The 17,253-nt window shown below is 44.7% G+C and overlaps 1 protein-coding gene across 1 annotated transcript in view; it reads right to left on the reverse strand.

The window, feature by feature from the left end:
- Positions 1–9,894, reverse strand: part of LOC142803377 (uncharacterized) — a 28,434-nt gene extending 18,540 nt beyond the window's left edge. Inside the window, exons 1-2 of the mRNA XM_075888495.1 lie at positions 9,823–9,894; positions 4,595–4,799 (exon numbers count right to left, since the gene is read on the reverse strand). Coding sequence (XP_075744610.1) covers positions 4,595–4,717 — 123 coding nt within the window. The 5' untranslated portion in view covers positions 4,718–4,799; positions 9,823–9,894. The remainder of the gene's footprint in view (positions 1–4,594; positions 4,800–9,822) is intronic.
- Positions 9,895–17,253: the final 7,359 nt, after the last annotated feature.

The raw sequence follows: 17,253 nt of genomic DNA on the forward strand, positions 1-17,253 counted from the left end.
CCCCACTGACAAATCCCGAGTCCGCGATAACTAAACTCAACGACAAAATTGATATGTTGGCGAACACGCTTGCCAAGTTTATGGAAACCTTTTAGGCTTACACTGACAAAGTTGACCAGAGGTTCGTGAGCTTAGAGAAGATGCTAGCCAACCCACCCATGACTGCTGCTCCTCAGAACCTAAGAGCGGACAAACCAGTGGTTACGGCAAGCGTGCCGAGCATAGCTTCTCAAGCTAAAGACCGACCAGTCAAAGCACGCAATCTCGCGGAGGTAACAGCTTCTCGAGCTAAAGACTAACCAGTCAAAGCACGCAATCTCGCGGAGGTAACGAGCCGCGACGCACACAAGCTACCAAGCCAAAATAGCTGCTGACCATAACGAGATTAACATCTGGCAGTGGAACTGTAACCAGCTTCAGAAACGCAAAGCACCACAAACACAACTATTGCTAGCCTGTAAAAGAAGCCGCATATAATATTGCTACAGGAATGCGGAGGAAGCAAAACTGCTAAAAGCATTGGCATACAGGGGTACAGGGTAGCCAGGCCGACACTGCACCCCGAGCAGAAAAAGACGCGATGAGTGGCTACCTTCATCCTGAAGGACATAATGTTCGCCGAAAGGGACGCCTTGTATACAAAAAAAAGGCCTCGAAACGGTCCTGGTGAAAATCTTATCACAAAGGGTTGTTAAAAGAAGCATCTTTGTGCTCAATGTTTACAGTCCTCCATCAGATAAGAAAAGAGATTTCGACAGACTGCTTATCTCAGCGGTGAAAATGGTGGGTGACAGTCCACTCATAGTAGCGGGTCATTTTAACGCCAGAAGCACCGAGTGAGTATAATTAAAAGCGAAGGCAAAGGCACCACCAAGTTAGCAAAAAGTTCGAATGCGCTGGACCTGCAGCTTATAAACAGTTTTGTCCTCCCTTCAAGAAGAGGTCATTCGGTACAGTGGGACACAATGCCTGACTTAACCTTCGCCAAGAACGTCAGAGCTACCTGGGATAACCTCGCCGACGACGTTGGTAGCGACCACTGCATCCTAGAAATTACCGCTGAGAACGAGGCGAAAGCGCCAAGAAAATTCAAAATCAAAGACTGATACCAGTTCTGTAGAATAAGAAAGCAGAAGGGCAGTACAGAACTATCATATGAAGTCCTCTTAAATAAATTAAAAATGGCAACAAATGAGGTCACCAAAGAAGTTGACACTGATGAATTTATTCAGGCCATGGACTCTCACCTGGCCAGTTTGCTGCAGAAAAAGCGTGACTAGAACGAAGCCTGGCGTAAAAAAAAGCTCAACAGACACGCATAAAAATCGTGGACTTTTGCAGCGAAATCTATTCTCACGCCAAAACGCTCTGCGCCCAGCAGTGGAACAACACATGTAACGAAGCAGATGGCGAAATGCGGAGGGGAAGCAAAGGGGGGCAGCTCAAACACCCTATGGCGGAAAGCGACAAGCCCACCAAAGGCGGCACCCAGCTGCAAATTAAACGATTGGTGCACAAGCATGTCCAGGATTGTGGTGAATCCCAGCTCTCCTCAAAACGCTATGCCAAAAATATCTCCCACTGGAAAGCAAAGCACTAGCCTAAGAAAACAAAAATCCTTCATATCGAGGTCGACCGCAAGAAAAGCTAGACGAACCATTCAGCGAAGCTGAAATACCGTACGCTCCACAGCAACTCAATGGCAGATCGGCGCCAGGGCCAGATGGCATCGACAATAAACTGTTATGGAATTTAGACGATAAAGCAAATATAATTGTTATAAAAAGATAAATGAGGCATGGGAAACGGGTACCGTGCCAAAAGAATGTCGTAGTGCCAAGGTTTCGCTCATCCCGAAACCAGGAAACCGCTGAGCATCGAAAGCTTAAGGCCTACATCACTCACATCTTGCGTTGAAAAAGTAGTTGAGCATGCAATACTCAACCGTATCATGGACCACATTGAGAGCAATGGGCTATTTCGGCACATTATTGGCTTCCGCAGGACACTGTCCACAGAGGACGCCATGTTGATGTTAAGAAAATACACATGTTACGGGCTCCTCCACACGCCCAAAGCCATATGACCCCTGGACCTCGCCAAGGCCTTTTACGCCATAAAACATGAACACATACTGGGTAAAATATCACACATGAACTTAGGCGAGAAATTATACAACTACATTAAAGCCTTTCTGGCGAACCAAACCGCCACCATACGCATACGAGAACAATGTGGCGAACCCGAACGACTTGGAAATATCGGCACTCCACAAGAGTCACTGCTCTCGCCATTGATCTTTAATGTGGTGATACACAGGTTGTCGGAGAAGCTTGCTCAAATCCCATCCGTGCACCATGCCATATACACGGATGATGTTACCATATGGGTCCCATGGGGCCACTCATATGGTGCCTTGAAAGGAATCCTTCAACAAGCACTGACTACAACCCAAGAATTTCTTAAGCCAACTGGACTCGCACTCTCCCCACTAAATATACTCTAACGCCCTTTCACCCTCAACGAAATTCGGACGAAGATGAGCATCAAGTATTGCTCAAAGCTGAGAACAACCAAACGATACCGCAAGTATATACGGGCAATGTACTAGGGCTAACGTTAAGTGCCAAGTAGGGCCACAAAAAGGAAGCACTTAAGCGCCTTAAAAAAAGCACGAACAATTTTGCAAGAGGCATTGCCAGATTCGGCAACAAGAGAGCAGGCCTCCTAGGAGACAACATCGTGAATGCGTATCACGCCTTTCTCGCAAGTAACGTAGCATACGCGTTCCCGTTTCTGAAACTTACAAAGGCTGAAATCTGAAAGGTCGACTCCATGCTCCGCAAGGGACTGAAAACGGCACTCGGCTTGCCCAATAGCACGAGCAACGAGAAACTCGAGCAGCTCGGTCTGCATAACACAGCCGAAGAAATTTTTGAGGCTCAGAGAGTGGCACAGATCACACGCCCGTCGTTGACGCAGGCAGGCCATGTCACCCTACGAGACGCAGGCATTTGCCCCATTTCTCAACCAGAGAAAAGAACCCAACTCGGTAATGACGTGAGGAAACACATTACAGTTGAGCCAATCCCCCGCAACGTTCACCCAACGTCCAAAAAAAGGCGAAGGAAGGACAGAGCGAGGGCGCTCATAAACAAGGCAAAAAAAAACACAGCTGCACGCGCTATTCGTAGATGCCGCCCGCTACTACGGCAGAGAGGCATTTGCCATAGCGTTCGTTTATATAGACGGAAAACTCATAAACACGGCAACCGTCCAAATAAGCCATGTCCACGAAGCAGAGGAAATGGCGATCGCGCTAGCCTTGCAGAGCTGCCAAGCGTACTCCACAATATACACTGACTCTAAGACGGCGGCACGAACGTTCGCGGCTGGGCTAGTAGCTAGCAGCACTGGAAATTTCACCGTCAACGCAATAAGTAAGTACGAGAGCAAAGAAACCCTTATTAAAGAAGAGAAAGCTCAAATCTACGTCTCCTAGTTTCCAGCCCACATGGAACAGTCACCGGGACTCGACCACTGCAATCCGAACCAAGAGGTCAACCGCCTGGCGCGTGAGCTCACACGCCGCGCCGCGGATAGCAACCCTTCGACGAGTGAGCAGTACGAGAATCTCTGCAGCCAGGACAAAGCACTCACATACAAAAGGATCACTTCACATTACCGGGGACAAAGACGTGCCTTTCCAGCACCGCACCCAAAACTTAACAAAGCACAAGCTCTAACTCTAAGAAGATTGCAAAAACGTTCGTACATAAGAACGTCCACCTTACAAAGAGTCGACCCCGACCCACCACCCACATGCTCCTTTTGCCACCATCCCTGTTGCAATTGCGAACACATTCTTTGGCTGTGCCCTACCCACAGCGCAGCACAACTGAATACCCAACAGGCTTGGCAGGAAGTCCTCAAGAGCAACGAATACAAGCAGCAACTACAGGCGCTCCAGAGGGCCCGGGCTGCCAGCGCCATCCCGGGCGGAGCCTCCAGGTTGAATTAAGGGTCGGAGTGGCCCTTTCTCAGCCTCCTCAAGATATGTTTAAATAAAGTCAATCTCTCTCTCTCTCTCTCTGTCATTCCCACGTGTACTTAGCCCCACGGAGAGGGGGTAGGGTGGACAATCACACCTGCGCTTGTCTTGCGGTAGGGACAATCGTATATCTTGTCTAGCCTTGGGCTTTCACCGGAACGATTCTGTTGTAGTTACTGGGCACACAAATATCCCTGCATCGTTGCACTGGCTCCGTGAGTAACAAGGGCACGCTTTTCAGACTCATCGAAGCAACAACTCAGACGCCTATTCAAGTTCATCTGTACCTATGAGTACATTTCGTGCGTCATTTGTGCGTGCGAAACGTGGGGCACGTATTAATCTTCTTGGCATTCTGCGCATGCCTTTCCGATGTGTTGCTCTCGCGTTCGCCTTAGCGGTAGAGCTGTGACTTTTTTGCCACCACGTGATCTGTCTGTTTCAATCCAATTTGGTTGGTACCTGTAACTGCTACCACATTTTATCAGTTTGAAAGCCTGCGTCGGTTTTACTACAGTAAGTATAGGTATAAAATACACCCACCTGCTTCTCGATGATGTTGAAACGGCGGGCCATATGCCATGGAGCCTGCGGCAAGAATCGGGATTCGTAGTAGGGCCCCAAAGGAAAGAGTCGTCCGGCTTCCATCACGATTTCCAGCGGCATATTGGTGAAGCATTTGGAAGAGCTCTGGTTTTGTCCGCAGCCAATGGCATCGGCGAAGGCGGACGGGCTGGCAGAGTGGATTCTGCGTATTTTCATTATAAGTGGATTCCGAGCAATTGCGCACCTAAAGCGAAAGATTCCCAATACATAGCTCACTGTCGACATAAAAGCACAAAGCCCACAATGCAGAAAACGGGCCCACCGAGAAAGGTAGCGTCTGAGGCCGGCGTGTTCTTTGTAGGAATTTTCGTAGGAGTTTACGCGTGTTTGCTACTTTCTTTTGATGTGATCGGGCTGATGCTCGGTGCAAAATTCACCACATTGTTTAAAAACTTAGTGATTGCTTCCACTCATTCAGTTACTGTTGGAATGAAGGCGCGAATAGTCATGTTTATTCGAGAGATCACGGGTGCGCCTTCGATAAGGCTCGAGTGTTCGAAGACACGTGTATAAATGCCGGCACACTTCCCCGCATATCACATTTTTGACGGCCGATGCTCTGTTTTCTGCCATCTGTGTACAGCATGTATGGCTTGTTCGATGTTTCCTTTCTCGGGCTCATTTTCACCCACCGAGAAAACGTTTTTTGAATACACCAATAGCTGCCTTCGCCAGCATTACAAACACGTTGCAATACAAGCCTTTTAAATGTTACTTATTCGCTTGTTCTCAAATGATGTGACAAAAGTAAGGCAAAAGCTTTGGGTAGGAGGCGCTGTGGCAGTTCGATTGTGTTTCTTTACAGTTTAAACATCTGCCCATTATAAATTACAACTGGTTATAATTACAACCGTTGGTTATGAATTACAGTCGAAGGACATAACACTACAACTGAAAATTGTTGCTAGCCGACACCAAACTTCTCAGACAAAGATTCCATGTGCACCAGCAATGTTTGTTCGTTTACATGTGGCTTTTGTAAAACGCAAGTGCAAATGTATTCTTTTATGCCATTGTCCGATAAGCCCAGAAACAGAGCACCTTATCAAAAAATTGGCTGAGACTTAACTCGGCCAGGCCCGGTTATGCCAGCGAAAGCGTCTTTAATTGGTTCTGCTCACTTACCCTCCTAGCCGAATTACTGCTCGCCAGCCGAGCCATATGCCCCTCGAACATTCCGTATACTGCTAACACTCAGTACAGTCATTTCGTCAGTTTCTGAGGCTGTCATCTCTGTCGACCTGAGGGACGCCAGACCCCTAATGCACCAAAAGACTATCTTGCTTATGTGTTCCTCTCTTAAGACACGCTTCTTTCATGAAAAATCTCATACTCGCTTAAAACTTTCTTTATTACATTTGTTGAGTTCTCAGTGGTGTTGTGGATACAACCCGTAAACAGAAGAGAGAGCCCCATCGAGGGAGCCGCCAGCAAGAAGCGTAAGTGTGATGGACAAGAAGGTAGCACATCAGTATTTTCTACAGCTCATGTAGACGTCTGACTACGGAATGTTTTCGGTTAACATTAAAGCCAATCATTTACAAAACCTTAATCTATGACACCAGGATACCATACAAGTTTGTTCAGAAGTAGTGGTCTCACCTTTCTAGCCCGATATACTATTGCATAGGTCATTCTAGTGAATGTTAAATATTTCACATATTATGGTGACTTTTTTTCAAGTTTTTTTGTATGTATTGTTATAATGCACCTGTAGTCAAAGCGAATTTCATCCCTTTTTGGCAACCATCCGATACAGCCGTGGTACGTTAGCATATGTTAAAGCGTTTTTTTTATTCTCTTATATTTCTCTCTACCGTGCATAGACGTAATCTTTAGTGTAGTTAATGAAACAACATTAAATGGGCATAATTAATTCATTTTAGTAAACTTTCGTAAGCCCGTATACCCTTGTACCAATGCAAAACAGAAATGGTGGTGTGCTAGCTATAAGCTGCATACAAAAAAGCTATAAGCTGCATACAAAAAAACTAGATACCTTGATCTCATTGAGGCAGTACAACACCTATCCTTTGACAGCGCGAACTTGACCTTGTTGATGAGTCCTTAGAAAAACACAAAAGAAGTAACGATGGAAGACCCAGGAAGAGAAGCATTGTGTGTGACCTCTTCCTGTGTACCCATCCTTACTTGTGTTGTGTGTTTCACGATATATCTTTCGTACGTCGTAATGGTGTAGCGTTTACGTTGCTCGGCTGCTGACCCGAAGGTCAGCGGTTAGATTCTGGTAGTGGCGGTCTCGCTTCGATTGAGGCGAAATGTTGAAGTCTCATGTACTGTGTGATGCCAGCTCATGCTAAGCAACCCCCAATTATCAAATTTTCCTGAGTTCTCGACTACGGCTCCCTTCAAAATAAGAGAATGCTTTTGGCATACAATGCCCGATATATTTTTAAACATATATCATTTGGAAATGGGCAACTCATGAACACTACCATCATTTCGAAAAAACGTTTTATCGGGCACTGCAGTGCTATAGTTTCCTTTAACTAGTGCGCAGCGATAAGCTTTTTTTTCTTTAAGAACATACCGTTCCTTGTACTATAGATTTCATGTTGAATCTTTCGACAGAGTGCAAACGCACGGCCTTTTGAATGCAAATAATAAAATTGCTGTTTTCAGACGAACTTTCCTCCAACCTCTTTGCCGTAGGTATTGAAGCGTCGTCGGACTTATTCACAGACGTTATGTGGGGCAGCTTTGCAAATATTACCCATTGATCGCTTTGTACCAATCGATCACTTTTCATCTGATGTACTGAGGATGCACTCGAGGCTGACTCCCATGTTATAACTCCTTCAGCAGAAATGCGCGACTTTTTCAAAAAGAATACTATCCCAGTGTCCATTATTTCTAAAAAAGCAATTTTATATGTTTAGGATGGAGGCGTTTCAAATATTTATATTCAGCATATTGTCGTGATGTTTACAAATGCAGCCGTCAGCGTGTTAAAGGCGAAACTCCTTTACTTGGGCGAACTTGTGTCGTGCAAAAGAGAACTCAAATTACAGTAATACGCACTGTAGACTAATAGCGGTGAACAGAGCGTCAACTGTCGATGAATTGACAAGCAGTGCTGTACGACGCAACGGTTGTTATTCGCGTGCTGTCGAAGATTCCAGTGTGATCACTGGTGGTCTCGTACGTTATAGGCTATCCACGTGCCACGTGTGGTCTTTCCGGAATGATATTAGATAATACAGAAGCTTCTGAAGCATTGCCAAGCCGTATTCGCCGAGGGTTGTAACCAGTCTTTGCGGTTGCGATTCGAACACATCAAAATAACACGCATGGCAATGTTGACCCGGTGTACTAGAACCGCTGAATCAATTGGCTTCGGCTACAATAGAAGAAGAGGAGTGTTGGTGGTGACATTTATGCAGAGCTCTTGATGTGTGTTCCTTATGCACAGTCGTAGCATACCAAGCCAGGTGTTGAACTGCTCAGCCCAAGCACGCAGATACGATATTGTTTTAAAAACAATTTTAAAAATGCTGCAAATTTCTCATTTTGCCCCAACCTACGGGACGTGCGGGGGAAAACGAGACGTGAAAACAAATACATTCATTCAGTTTTCGCAGTAAAAAAAAGAACTTGAAATTGACTTAGTGAGCCTTCACACAGGATTAAGGAGCGCTGTCTTTGAACTCCACGCAATGAAATCAATAGATATAACGCGGTGTTATGTTCCTTCAAAAATACTTGCATATCAAGCACTACCACTCTTTCTTTCTGCTAATGTTGTCTTTTGTTGAACGCTTGCACCTCGTTTAACCATTATTGAATTATTCATGAATAATTCAACAATTAAACACTATAGTTATGTTTTGACGTATCTTCTTCAACTCTGTCTTTACCGTTTTCATGCGGAACTACTCTGGCGTTTCGTGGATTTTAACTTCATCTGCCCGGATTGGCGAGGCGATCAATTTCAAACTGTGCTAGATTCATATTTTATTATGCTTGTCTTTTCTTAATTACGAATTTGGAGAAAAGTTCTTAAAACTTCGTTCCGAGACGTATTCCTAAACTACTTGGCTTAGATATTTCGCCATTCTTTGTGCACCTTTTAAGAGCATCCTCAGGTACAAGAAGAAACCTCGATGCGGCGCGAATGAAGGGAGTGATGTTCTGAACGTCAATCAGTGCTTTTTCATGTCCTTTGCCCATAAGAAAGCTCTATATAGTATACTTTGTATATTCGAACTCTCCTAATCAAAGAAGTATAATATATTGAAAGTTATTGGTGCAATAATAAGACTCTTTCTAAGGCAACTGGATGCCTTTTTGTAGCGTTGTAACCCTCTCACATGCCAGAAATACGAAATATTCTGCTTTGTCTCCGTGCACCAACAAACTAACGTTTTGCTGCTATGTAGCTCGTAGTGTAAAGTAATAAAATAAATATTTACTTTCCTTTACTGACGCAAAAGTAGCTTAACGCGCAGATCCAGAAATTTGGCCGAGCACAGCTTCAACCCTTTTAGACGGGTCATTAACATACACTGACACCAGCCGCGTAATTTTTCCCTCGTGAACGCCGTGAGTGCTCATAAACTTTTACACATGAAAAGGTCGACAAGGACAAACACTTATGGCAGGAAAATAGAAACGAAAAAAAACGAAGAAAAATATTTTTGTATTAGGTGCTGAGACTGGCAAAGTCCAAATGCCGCGTTTTGCGCAGTGCCTCATCTTACCCCACCCTACCCTACACATAATAATCCCTAGTAATAATTGACTGGACTGCCATAGTATCTGTCTATGCATCTCAGTCACGTTCATCGAACGTTTTAGCTATAGTAATTTGTGTTCATACACTATTCAAAGGCTGGTTTGTACTTTTCTATCAGGTATAAGTAAATAATCTCGTCCAATTGTGTCCCACACTACTTGCCTATTATTTCGCGTACTTGTGCTAGGTTAGTCTATGCGTATACGCTGCACATTTACCAAAAAGCCCTAAAAGCTATCCAGCCCAGTTTACTTTACAAAAAGATGTAGTTGAAAAGTGGCAATTGATTCGTATTTGTATGGCCATGCTTGCCTCCGAAAAGGGGACTCGCTGTGAAGGAGCAACCTCTGCGTCCGCCAGCGCCAGAATGGGTTCATGCTGACAAGGTGTGCGCCAATGGACCACGCACCCGTAGCGGCACCCATCAGTACTGTGTTGTTCCAGTTTCCGCCAAATAGGTCTGCATGGTTTTCTACCCACTTTATCACCAGCTCCTGGTCATGCAACGCAAGGTTGCCAGGCATCTCATGCCCATCTGGAAGAACCAATGAAATATCAGTCAGTCAGTCAGTCAGTCAAGAACTTTAATATATGGTCCTGAGGAGTTTAAGCCACCAGGGTGCCCACGTGGGACATCCTAGCAGCCGCTACCGTAGGCGACGCCCGAGTCGGGGCGGGAACGTGGTGGCGTTCCGCCAGTTCTTGGGCCCTCTGGACTGCCTTAAGTTGGTTTCGGAGATTGGGGCTCCTGAGTGCCTCCTCCCAGTCGGACTCACTGGTGAGAGGTCCCTGAGGTAACGCGGGACATTGCCAGAGCATGTGCGCGAGTGAACAGTACACTTCTGTGCAATCTGGGCACTGTGAATTTATGTCTGAGTTATAATGGCTGAGTCGGCCCCGTGATGGGTACGATCTCGTTTGTAACATTCTAAAGGCTACTTCTTGCGCGCGTTCTAGTTTTGAATGGGGTAAAGGGTATCGGCTTCTGTTGTGTCGGTAGTGGGAGGTAATTTCATGGAAGGTGAGTAGTGGGTCATTAAACTGCACGTCTGGGCCCAGCTCTTCGGTGGCTGATTGATCGTCACGGCGGGTCAGTTCTCGTGCTCGATCATGAGCCATTTCGTTGAGGTTGGGTTGTTGTGGGTGAACGTCTTTGCCCATGTGGGCAGGGAACCAAGAGAGGTAGTGCGAGCCCGTATATTTCCGTGTTTGTAAAATGCGGGCTGCTTCTGCGGGCTACTTCCAATGAAATATCACGTTGCAATTATTCAACTTAGGGATATATTGCATAACAATGCCATTAATATAGGACTTTTACGCTCAGAACTTCTCAAACTCTACATAAAATTGCGTTCTTTTTAATGAGAAAATGATGCTACTAGCTCAAAAACCACTTGTCACAGCCATTGTATCATGCATTGTCTGATTTGAGCATGGCCTGCTTGGTCGTTTTCTTATGTCACCGCGAAAAGCGGCAACTCGTCCACGAGTGTTCGCGCAAAGTGTTTAAGGTCATGAGGTGCATGTGACGTGTTTTTTTCCCTATGCCAACTCTCAATCCTTAGGTTCGAGCACTTTCGTCTTTAAAAGAGAAGAGAGTACATAACTGCAACATACTACAATTATTTGTACCTTCGCTCGTACTGGACGGACTCTAAAAATTTTGGCAGTGTTCAATTCGTGAGACAACAGGTTGCTGTAGTGAGCCCGTTTCACGGCTACTTGAAAAAGTGTTTCAGGGCCCCTTTGAGGTCAGACCTGTTTTTGATGCCAATCACGTGGCTTTCAGTAGCACTGGCAGTAACTATAATTATCTTCTGTCGGAAGTATGTCACCTTTGTGGAAGAAGCCTAGCACGCCAATGCGGAAGTTCGGAGCAATGACGACCAGGTTTTGCGAGGCAGCAAGCAGGGAGCCGTCAAAGCGCATGTTGCTGCCCGTCTGGAAACCCTCGGCGAAGAGGAACAGCAGGACGGGCAGCTTTGCGCAACCACCTCCCGTGGTGGTTTCGGCGCACGGCGTCCACACGTTGAGGTGCAGGCACTCTTCGGCTCCTTCCCAGCCTTCGTTGATGGGCGAGAACCAACCCCTCTGCGGGCACGGAGGGCACTCTAGCGTGGCAGGCACCACAGATGAGTTTTCACTGTACGGCAGTGGAAGCCTGCGGCGTCAATTGAGGACGCGTGACAGTTGAGATTTGGAACGTCCATATCCCTGATTTTTGTCGGTTTTTACTGTTCGCGGAGGGAACCATGTCATATTTCCTGTCTATAATACTTTCTTCCCACCCGTGCTTCAGTAAATTCGTTCCAACATACCACTGTACTGACATTTAAAGCGTTTGGAGGAAAGGAGCAGGATACATGTTCGAAAGTGGAGAGTGCAAGTACGCGCGGAGACATGCAAGTGGCGTTGAACAATGGACACGTTACACATGTATTCAATACTCGAAATACTGACGTTAAGCACCCAGCAAACAAGAAACAGCATGTTTGACGACTTAGTCAACGAAGTAAGCACGAGAAAAGAGAATTCAGATAAATTGCATATTCGTTACCCAAAGATGACACACTCCAAATACTGACGAAAACATGAGCAGCGAAATATGTAGGCCGGAAAAATAGACACTCAGAAATTAATCAGAACGCAATCGCATCCCGCAGCATAAATTTTTACGCTTTGTTTTAGGTACATATAACAGGTATTCTCATGCACCATACTTTGTAGAGAACAAAGGAAGGGTTTATTAAAGGAAGCTGATCAACGCTTTCGTGAATAACATTCTGAGGCAGCATTAAATAGACTTTTATACTTCAGCTGTTTATTGCTGAAAGTGAGCGCAATAGTTGCGTCTACGATATGGTGAATTCTATTTAGTTATCTTTTCGCCTGCTTGTATCACATGTTGGAGCCTGTTGCGACTATGTTTTCAGTAATACATATTAAAGTATCATTTTGTGAACACAAATTATCTGTAAATAAACAATGTCGTAGCGATTAAACTTTCTTAGAGATCACGTATACAAGTGTCGTAAGAACAGCTGCATCATTCATGTTCAACTCTTTTTTTTTTCAAAAGAAGTCATTTACTTTATTAAAAAAAACTTTTTGTTCCTGGATAGCAGCTCAGAACAGCTACTGAGCTTTTTTTTTCTAAATTTGAGTTTTGTGAGTTCAGAATGTTAAACGTCTTCGTAAGAGCTCATTTACTTGTCTAACAAGGTAGTAACTGCATTTTACTCACAAAATGAAATAGTGTGCAATAGAATACGCAGAACGATCTTTTTTACACAAACTCACCTGAAGCGTAAGTTGTGCACGGGAGGCTGGGCGTAAGGAATGCCAAGGAATGTGTATATCCGGTAGTTCGCTACATAAGACCGGAATCCACGAACTGTGCTTCCACTTTTAGTGCGGACTTCCACGTGGTCCGCCTATGTTGCGTGAAGGAAAAAATTGAGAAGGCTTGTGCAGACACCTCGAACGAGCTAAGTGCAGTTCGTTTTAGGCGGTTTACAGTGAGAAAGTCGAAGACAGAAACAATAAGTTTCCTCTTAGGTTTATTATGAAAAAAAACTACCGCGAACAAAAAGTGTAATAATGAAATGGCCTACTTTTTCACAAAACGTGATGTGAAACCAGAAAGTTTGTGCCTAGAAAGCAAAAAATAAGGGGTACCTCTATGCATTCATAGTGAGTGGCCCGTTGGATAATTACCTTTATGTTCAAACAGGGTAAAAATTGCTGCACTAGTGAGGTTGGCCTTGCATTTGTCTTCTGGGAAACAAGCTATCCCACGCCATCAGGCCCCTACAACATTGTGAACAGTATTGTTGTCAATAAAAAATAATTATTTCCGGCCAGAACAGTGAACTCATTGAGGGACATCGTAGCGTTGAGCTTGCGTACAACTGTGCACTCTCACCGGAACAGTGTAGTTGTGGGCCTTTCATTACTTTTTTGGACCCGCAACACTTCATGCGCACCCATGCAGAATTCACGGTTGATTTCTCATTCCGGTACGCACAATAGGGACACATTATGCAACCACTTCGGTTGTAATTCTACTACTTTTGTTAATGAGCACTGCAGAAACAGGTAGCAGACAGATGGCTGGCATGACGCTTACATACTTGTTAGCTTGGCTGTCTTAAGTGTGCATGCCCTCAGGCTGCTAGTTTACTTAGCATTGTCAACGGACGCATGAAGTTAGTCATTTTTTTCAGTAGGGTAGATAAAGTGGCTTGACGACGTATATCATTGACCGATGAACCGGTTGAGTTAGTAGGTGGGTCTGCTCACAGTGTTTTTAGTCACGTTAGTATATCATCTCCTATCCAGATGTAGAAGCGACAAAGCGCTGTTTGAATATAGCCAATATGTGGCTATTTAACGACCGGCGCAACGAGAATAGCTTCCACTTCCATTCTGCTAGGGGAAAGAATCGCGTTTTGCACGAGTTTCATAGGACCAGTACACCTGTGCTAACTCGTTCACAAAAATAAATACAGTGCCTTCCCTCCGGAGTTACCGCTGTCTCGCCCTCAGTTGCCGTGACGTGGGCAATGTAACGCGTGTGACGTCACCTAAGCGGATGCTATGAATTAGAGCTCATCGGCATTCCCGTCGGCAAGCCCGTGGCCAAAAGACGTGCCCTATAGCCCCTCCTTCCCCCGTCCTCCGGAATTCCTATGGATGTAGGTGTTTACCGTGAATAAATAAAGAAAAAATTAGTTCTCCAACATGTGCCCCACTCCCGAAAAAAAATTGCTCGCTGCTTCTCGGCATGCGTTGTTTCACTTAGTTACCGAGATTGCCCACTCAAGAATGTCCATGTGTTCTGGGGCTTCCTTGAAACCCAGCGAACTTAATCTTATACCCAAATTGCTTTTATCACTACCCTTCAGCAGAGGGAAGCAACTCTGCTCATCTCCGACCTGTGAACACGCAAGCGGGTTACAGGGCGGGTGAAGGCAGCGGACAGGACCCAAAGTCACCTGGCCGTTTGACCTCTTGCACGCTCAGCATCTCCTCCACGGATGTGGTGCCCAATAAATGTTTCCCCTCATCCTCTCACGCTCAGACTAGAAAACGTTTACATGCATCGTATGACGCATTAGCTTGGTTTGGGTTTATGAAGTAATGAAAAAAGGTAACGTGTACTATGACAATATGCCCAACCATTCTTTAAGATGTTTAAAATGCTATGGCATTTTTACAGTATATCATCGCCAGCATTTTCAACGAACTTGTAAAGAGTTGCTCGTGCCATCAAAAGTGCTTTCCATGAACGAACTACCCCGTTTAGACTTTACACGATGGAGTAAGTACAGTAGTGTGCCGGAATAATAACGTTATCGACATAAATAAACGTAAAACATTGTACTTACACTGAAATGCAGCCAAATTTACTATGAAAACACTGTTAATCTCATGTAGGAGTCAATGCGCAATCATCTTTCGAATAGAAACCCGTTGTGATTCGTGCACCAGGTGACAGGAACTGGAAAACGTTACAATAATGGGATAGGCACCCCTCATAACGATGTCACAGCTTTGCGACTCCAGCGATTGTCACATTGTAAGAAATTATTGTTTCCAGTGTACCTGCAGCCACATTAGTAAGCCGACCACAGCACCTCCTGCAAAGACTAGAGCAGCGGTGACGACGAAGCTGTAGCAGAATGGAGGTGCCATAAGTGGCTTCGATCTGCAAATTACAAATTGCGAAACGGTTACAAAAGCTCATCATAACACTCATCCAACTGCACAATAAAACCAGCATCGTGCTGTACCACGTGTCTACCCAAGCGCCAAACGTTGGCGTTGTTTATGGTGTACATGGGAACTTACTACATCAAATGAAATCAAATGAAATCTTTATTTGTCACAAAAAATAATTGTAATTATTGATAGTAATAAAAACAACGCAAACATGCAATGAAAATGCCAGTAAAAATAGTAACAAAACAATCTTCAGTAATTGTGCTATGAAAACAACGAAACATACAATAAAAATGGCAGTAGAATCAGGAACGAAATGACGTTAATTAATGATATACAGCTATTAAAACAACTCCAATGTGCATCGGTAATAAATGTGAACATAACGCACACAGTAATAGCTGTAAATGTAAGCGAACGCTAATATAAAAATAAAAAAGATTTATAATTGCGAGATAAGATGTTTAGGTTCTTTTTTGAAAGCAGCTAATGACACTTCTTTAGTGCTTAGTGGTACTGAATTCCAAAATTGGATAGCTGCAATTATGGTATTATGTTTGTCATAGTGTGTACATGTGGTAATAAAAAGTCGTTTGAAGCAAACCTGGTAGGATTAGAGTTCAACAATTGAAATTTCTCTAAAACGTTGACTGTTATGGTACCGTTGAAACACTTAAATACAAGCCCCCAATTTCTATTTGAATAAATTACACACTGTTAGTACATTATGTTGCTGAAAAAGTGCGGATGCGCAGGTGATTGGTGAACTGAATGTTAGGGTGGCCCCGCCACGGTGGTCTAGTGGCTAAGGTACTCGGCTGCTGACCCGCAGGTCGCGGGTTCAAATCCCGGCTGTGGCGGCTGCATTTCCGATGGAGGCGGAAATGTTGTAGGCCCGTGTACTCAGATTTGGGTGCACGTTAAAGAACCCCAGGGGGTCAAAATTTCCGGAGCCCTCCACTACGGCGTCTCTCATAATCATATGGTGGTTTTGGGACGTTAAGCCCCACAAATCAATCATGAATGTTAGGGTGCAAATGGCTTGGTTTTGGAGACGTTGTAGTGAAAGAATATGAGATGCATAGGTATTCGCCCATGACGTGATACAGTACGTGATATTACTGTGGATGAAGGCATAGTACAGTTTAAGCAAAGTCTGCAAACTGAAGAATGGTGGTGCTTTAATTAATGTGCTGATACCATGAGCAATCCTCTGTCCTATAAGTGAAATGTGATGATGGTGCGACATAAATATGGTATGGGAATGCACTCGACAGCATCAACGTCACCATACTGCCCTTCAATTCCCAGCCAGGACGCACCCCGTTCCCGCTCCTCTATGCACCTTTTTCTTTTTTACACAGAGAAGGATTTTCTCTTTTCTGGGCTGTTGCACGAGAGTACAAAAGCCGACGTCACAGCTTCGGCAGTGCACTATTTGGGGGGTCACGCGCACCAACAACAGCCCAGAGAGGACTATGACGGCGCTGACCAACACTCGACTGAGAAGGTCAATACGGTAGAGAAAAGTTTGACGAAACTTGGAGGTCGCCTGTTTGCATTTGTTCTTGTCCAGAGAATAAAACGTGTGAAGTAAACAGCGAAAATGGTGGGAAGAGAAGGCGGTCTATGCGAAATCTCCCAAAAGAATAAAAAGGGCGGTTGATTGCGTAGGGTTGCATGCTAGAGACTTTACGGTAACGCAACCCACAGGTATACGCTTGTGATCAGCACCCTGGACTTAAAGACAAGTGTGGGCTGGTGCGTCGAGCTGAGAGACCGCACTAGATAACGCACAACTTCCTGGAACAAGAGGCTGGTACACTTCGGGTGAAGAAGGACTCCTGCATTGACAATAGCTGTCTACACATTTAGTGAACGCAATCAAAACACTATTCACAGAACTTCTGCTTGTAAATTTTGTTTATTTTGTGGGCGTATTCGAATCGAAAATTGAAGTAATAGACATGAAACATGATTCATTGAAAAGATGTGCATGGAAGACGTATGCACGCGAAATCGTTGCACTTTATTGATACAATCTTACCTTTTATCTGGCGCTTCATCGATGAGATTTTTGTTGTACAATATCAATTCTGTTCATACGTATGAGTCA

This window comes from Rhipicephalus microplus, chromosome 3 (assembly GCF_043290135.1).
Source record: "Rhipicephalus microplus isolate Deutch F79 chromosome 3, USDA_Rmic, whole genome shotgun sequence".
NCBI lineage: Eukaryota > Metazoa > Arthropoda > Arachnida > Ixodida > Ixodidae > Rhipicephalus > Rhipicephalus microplus.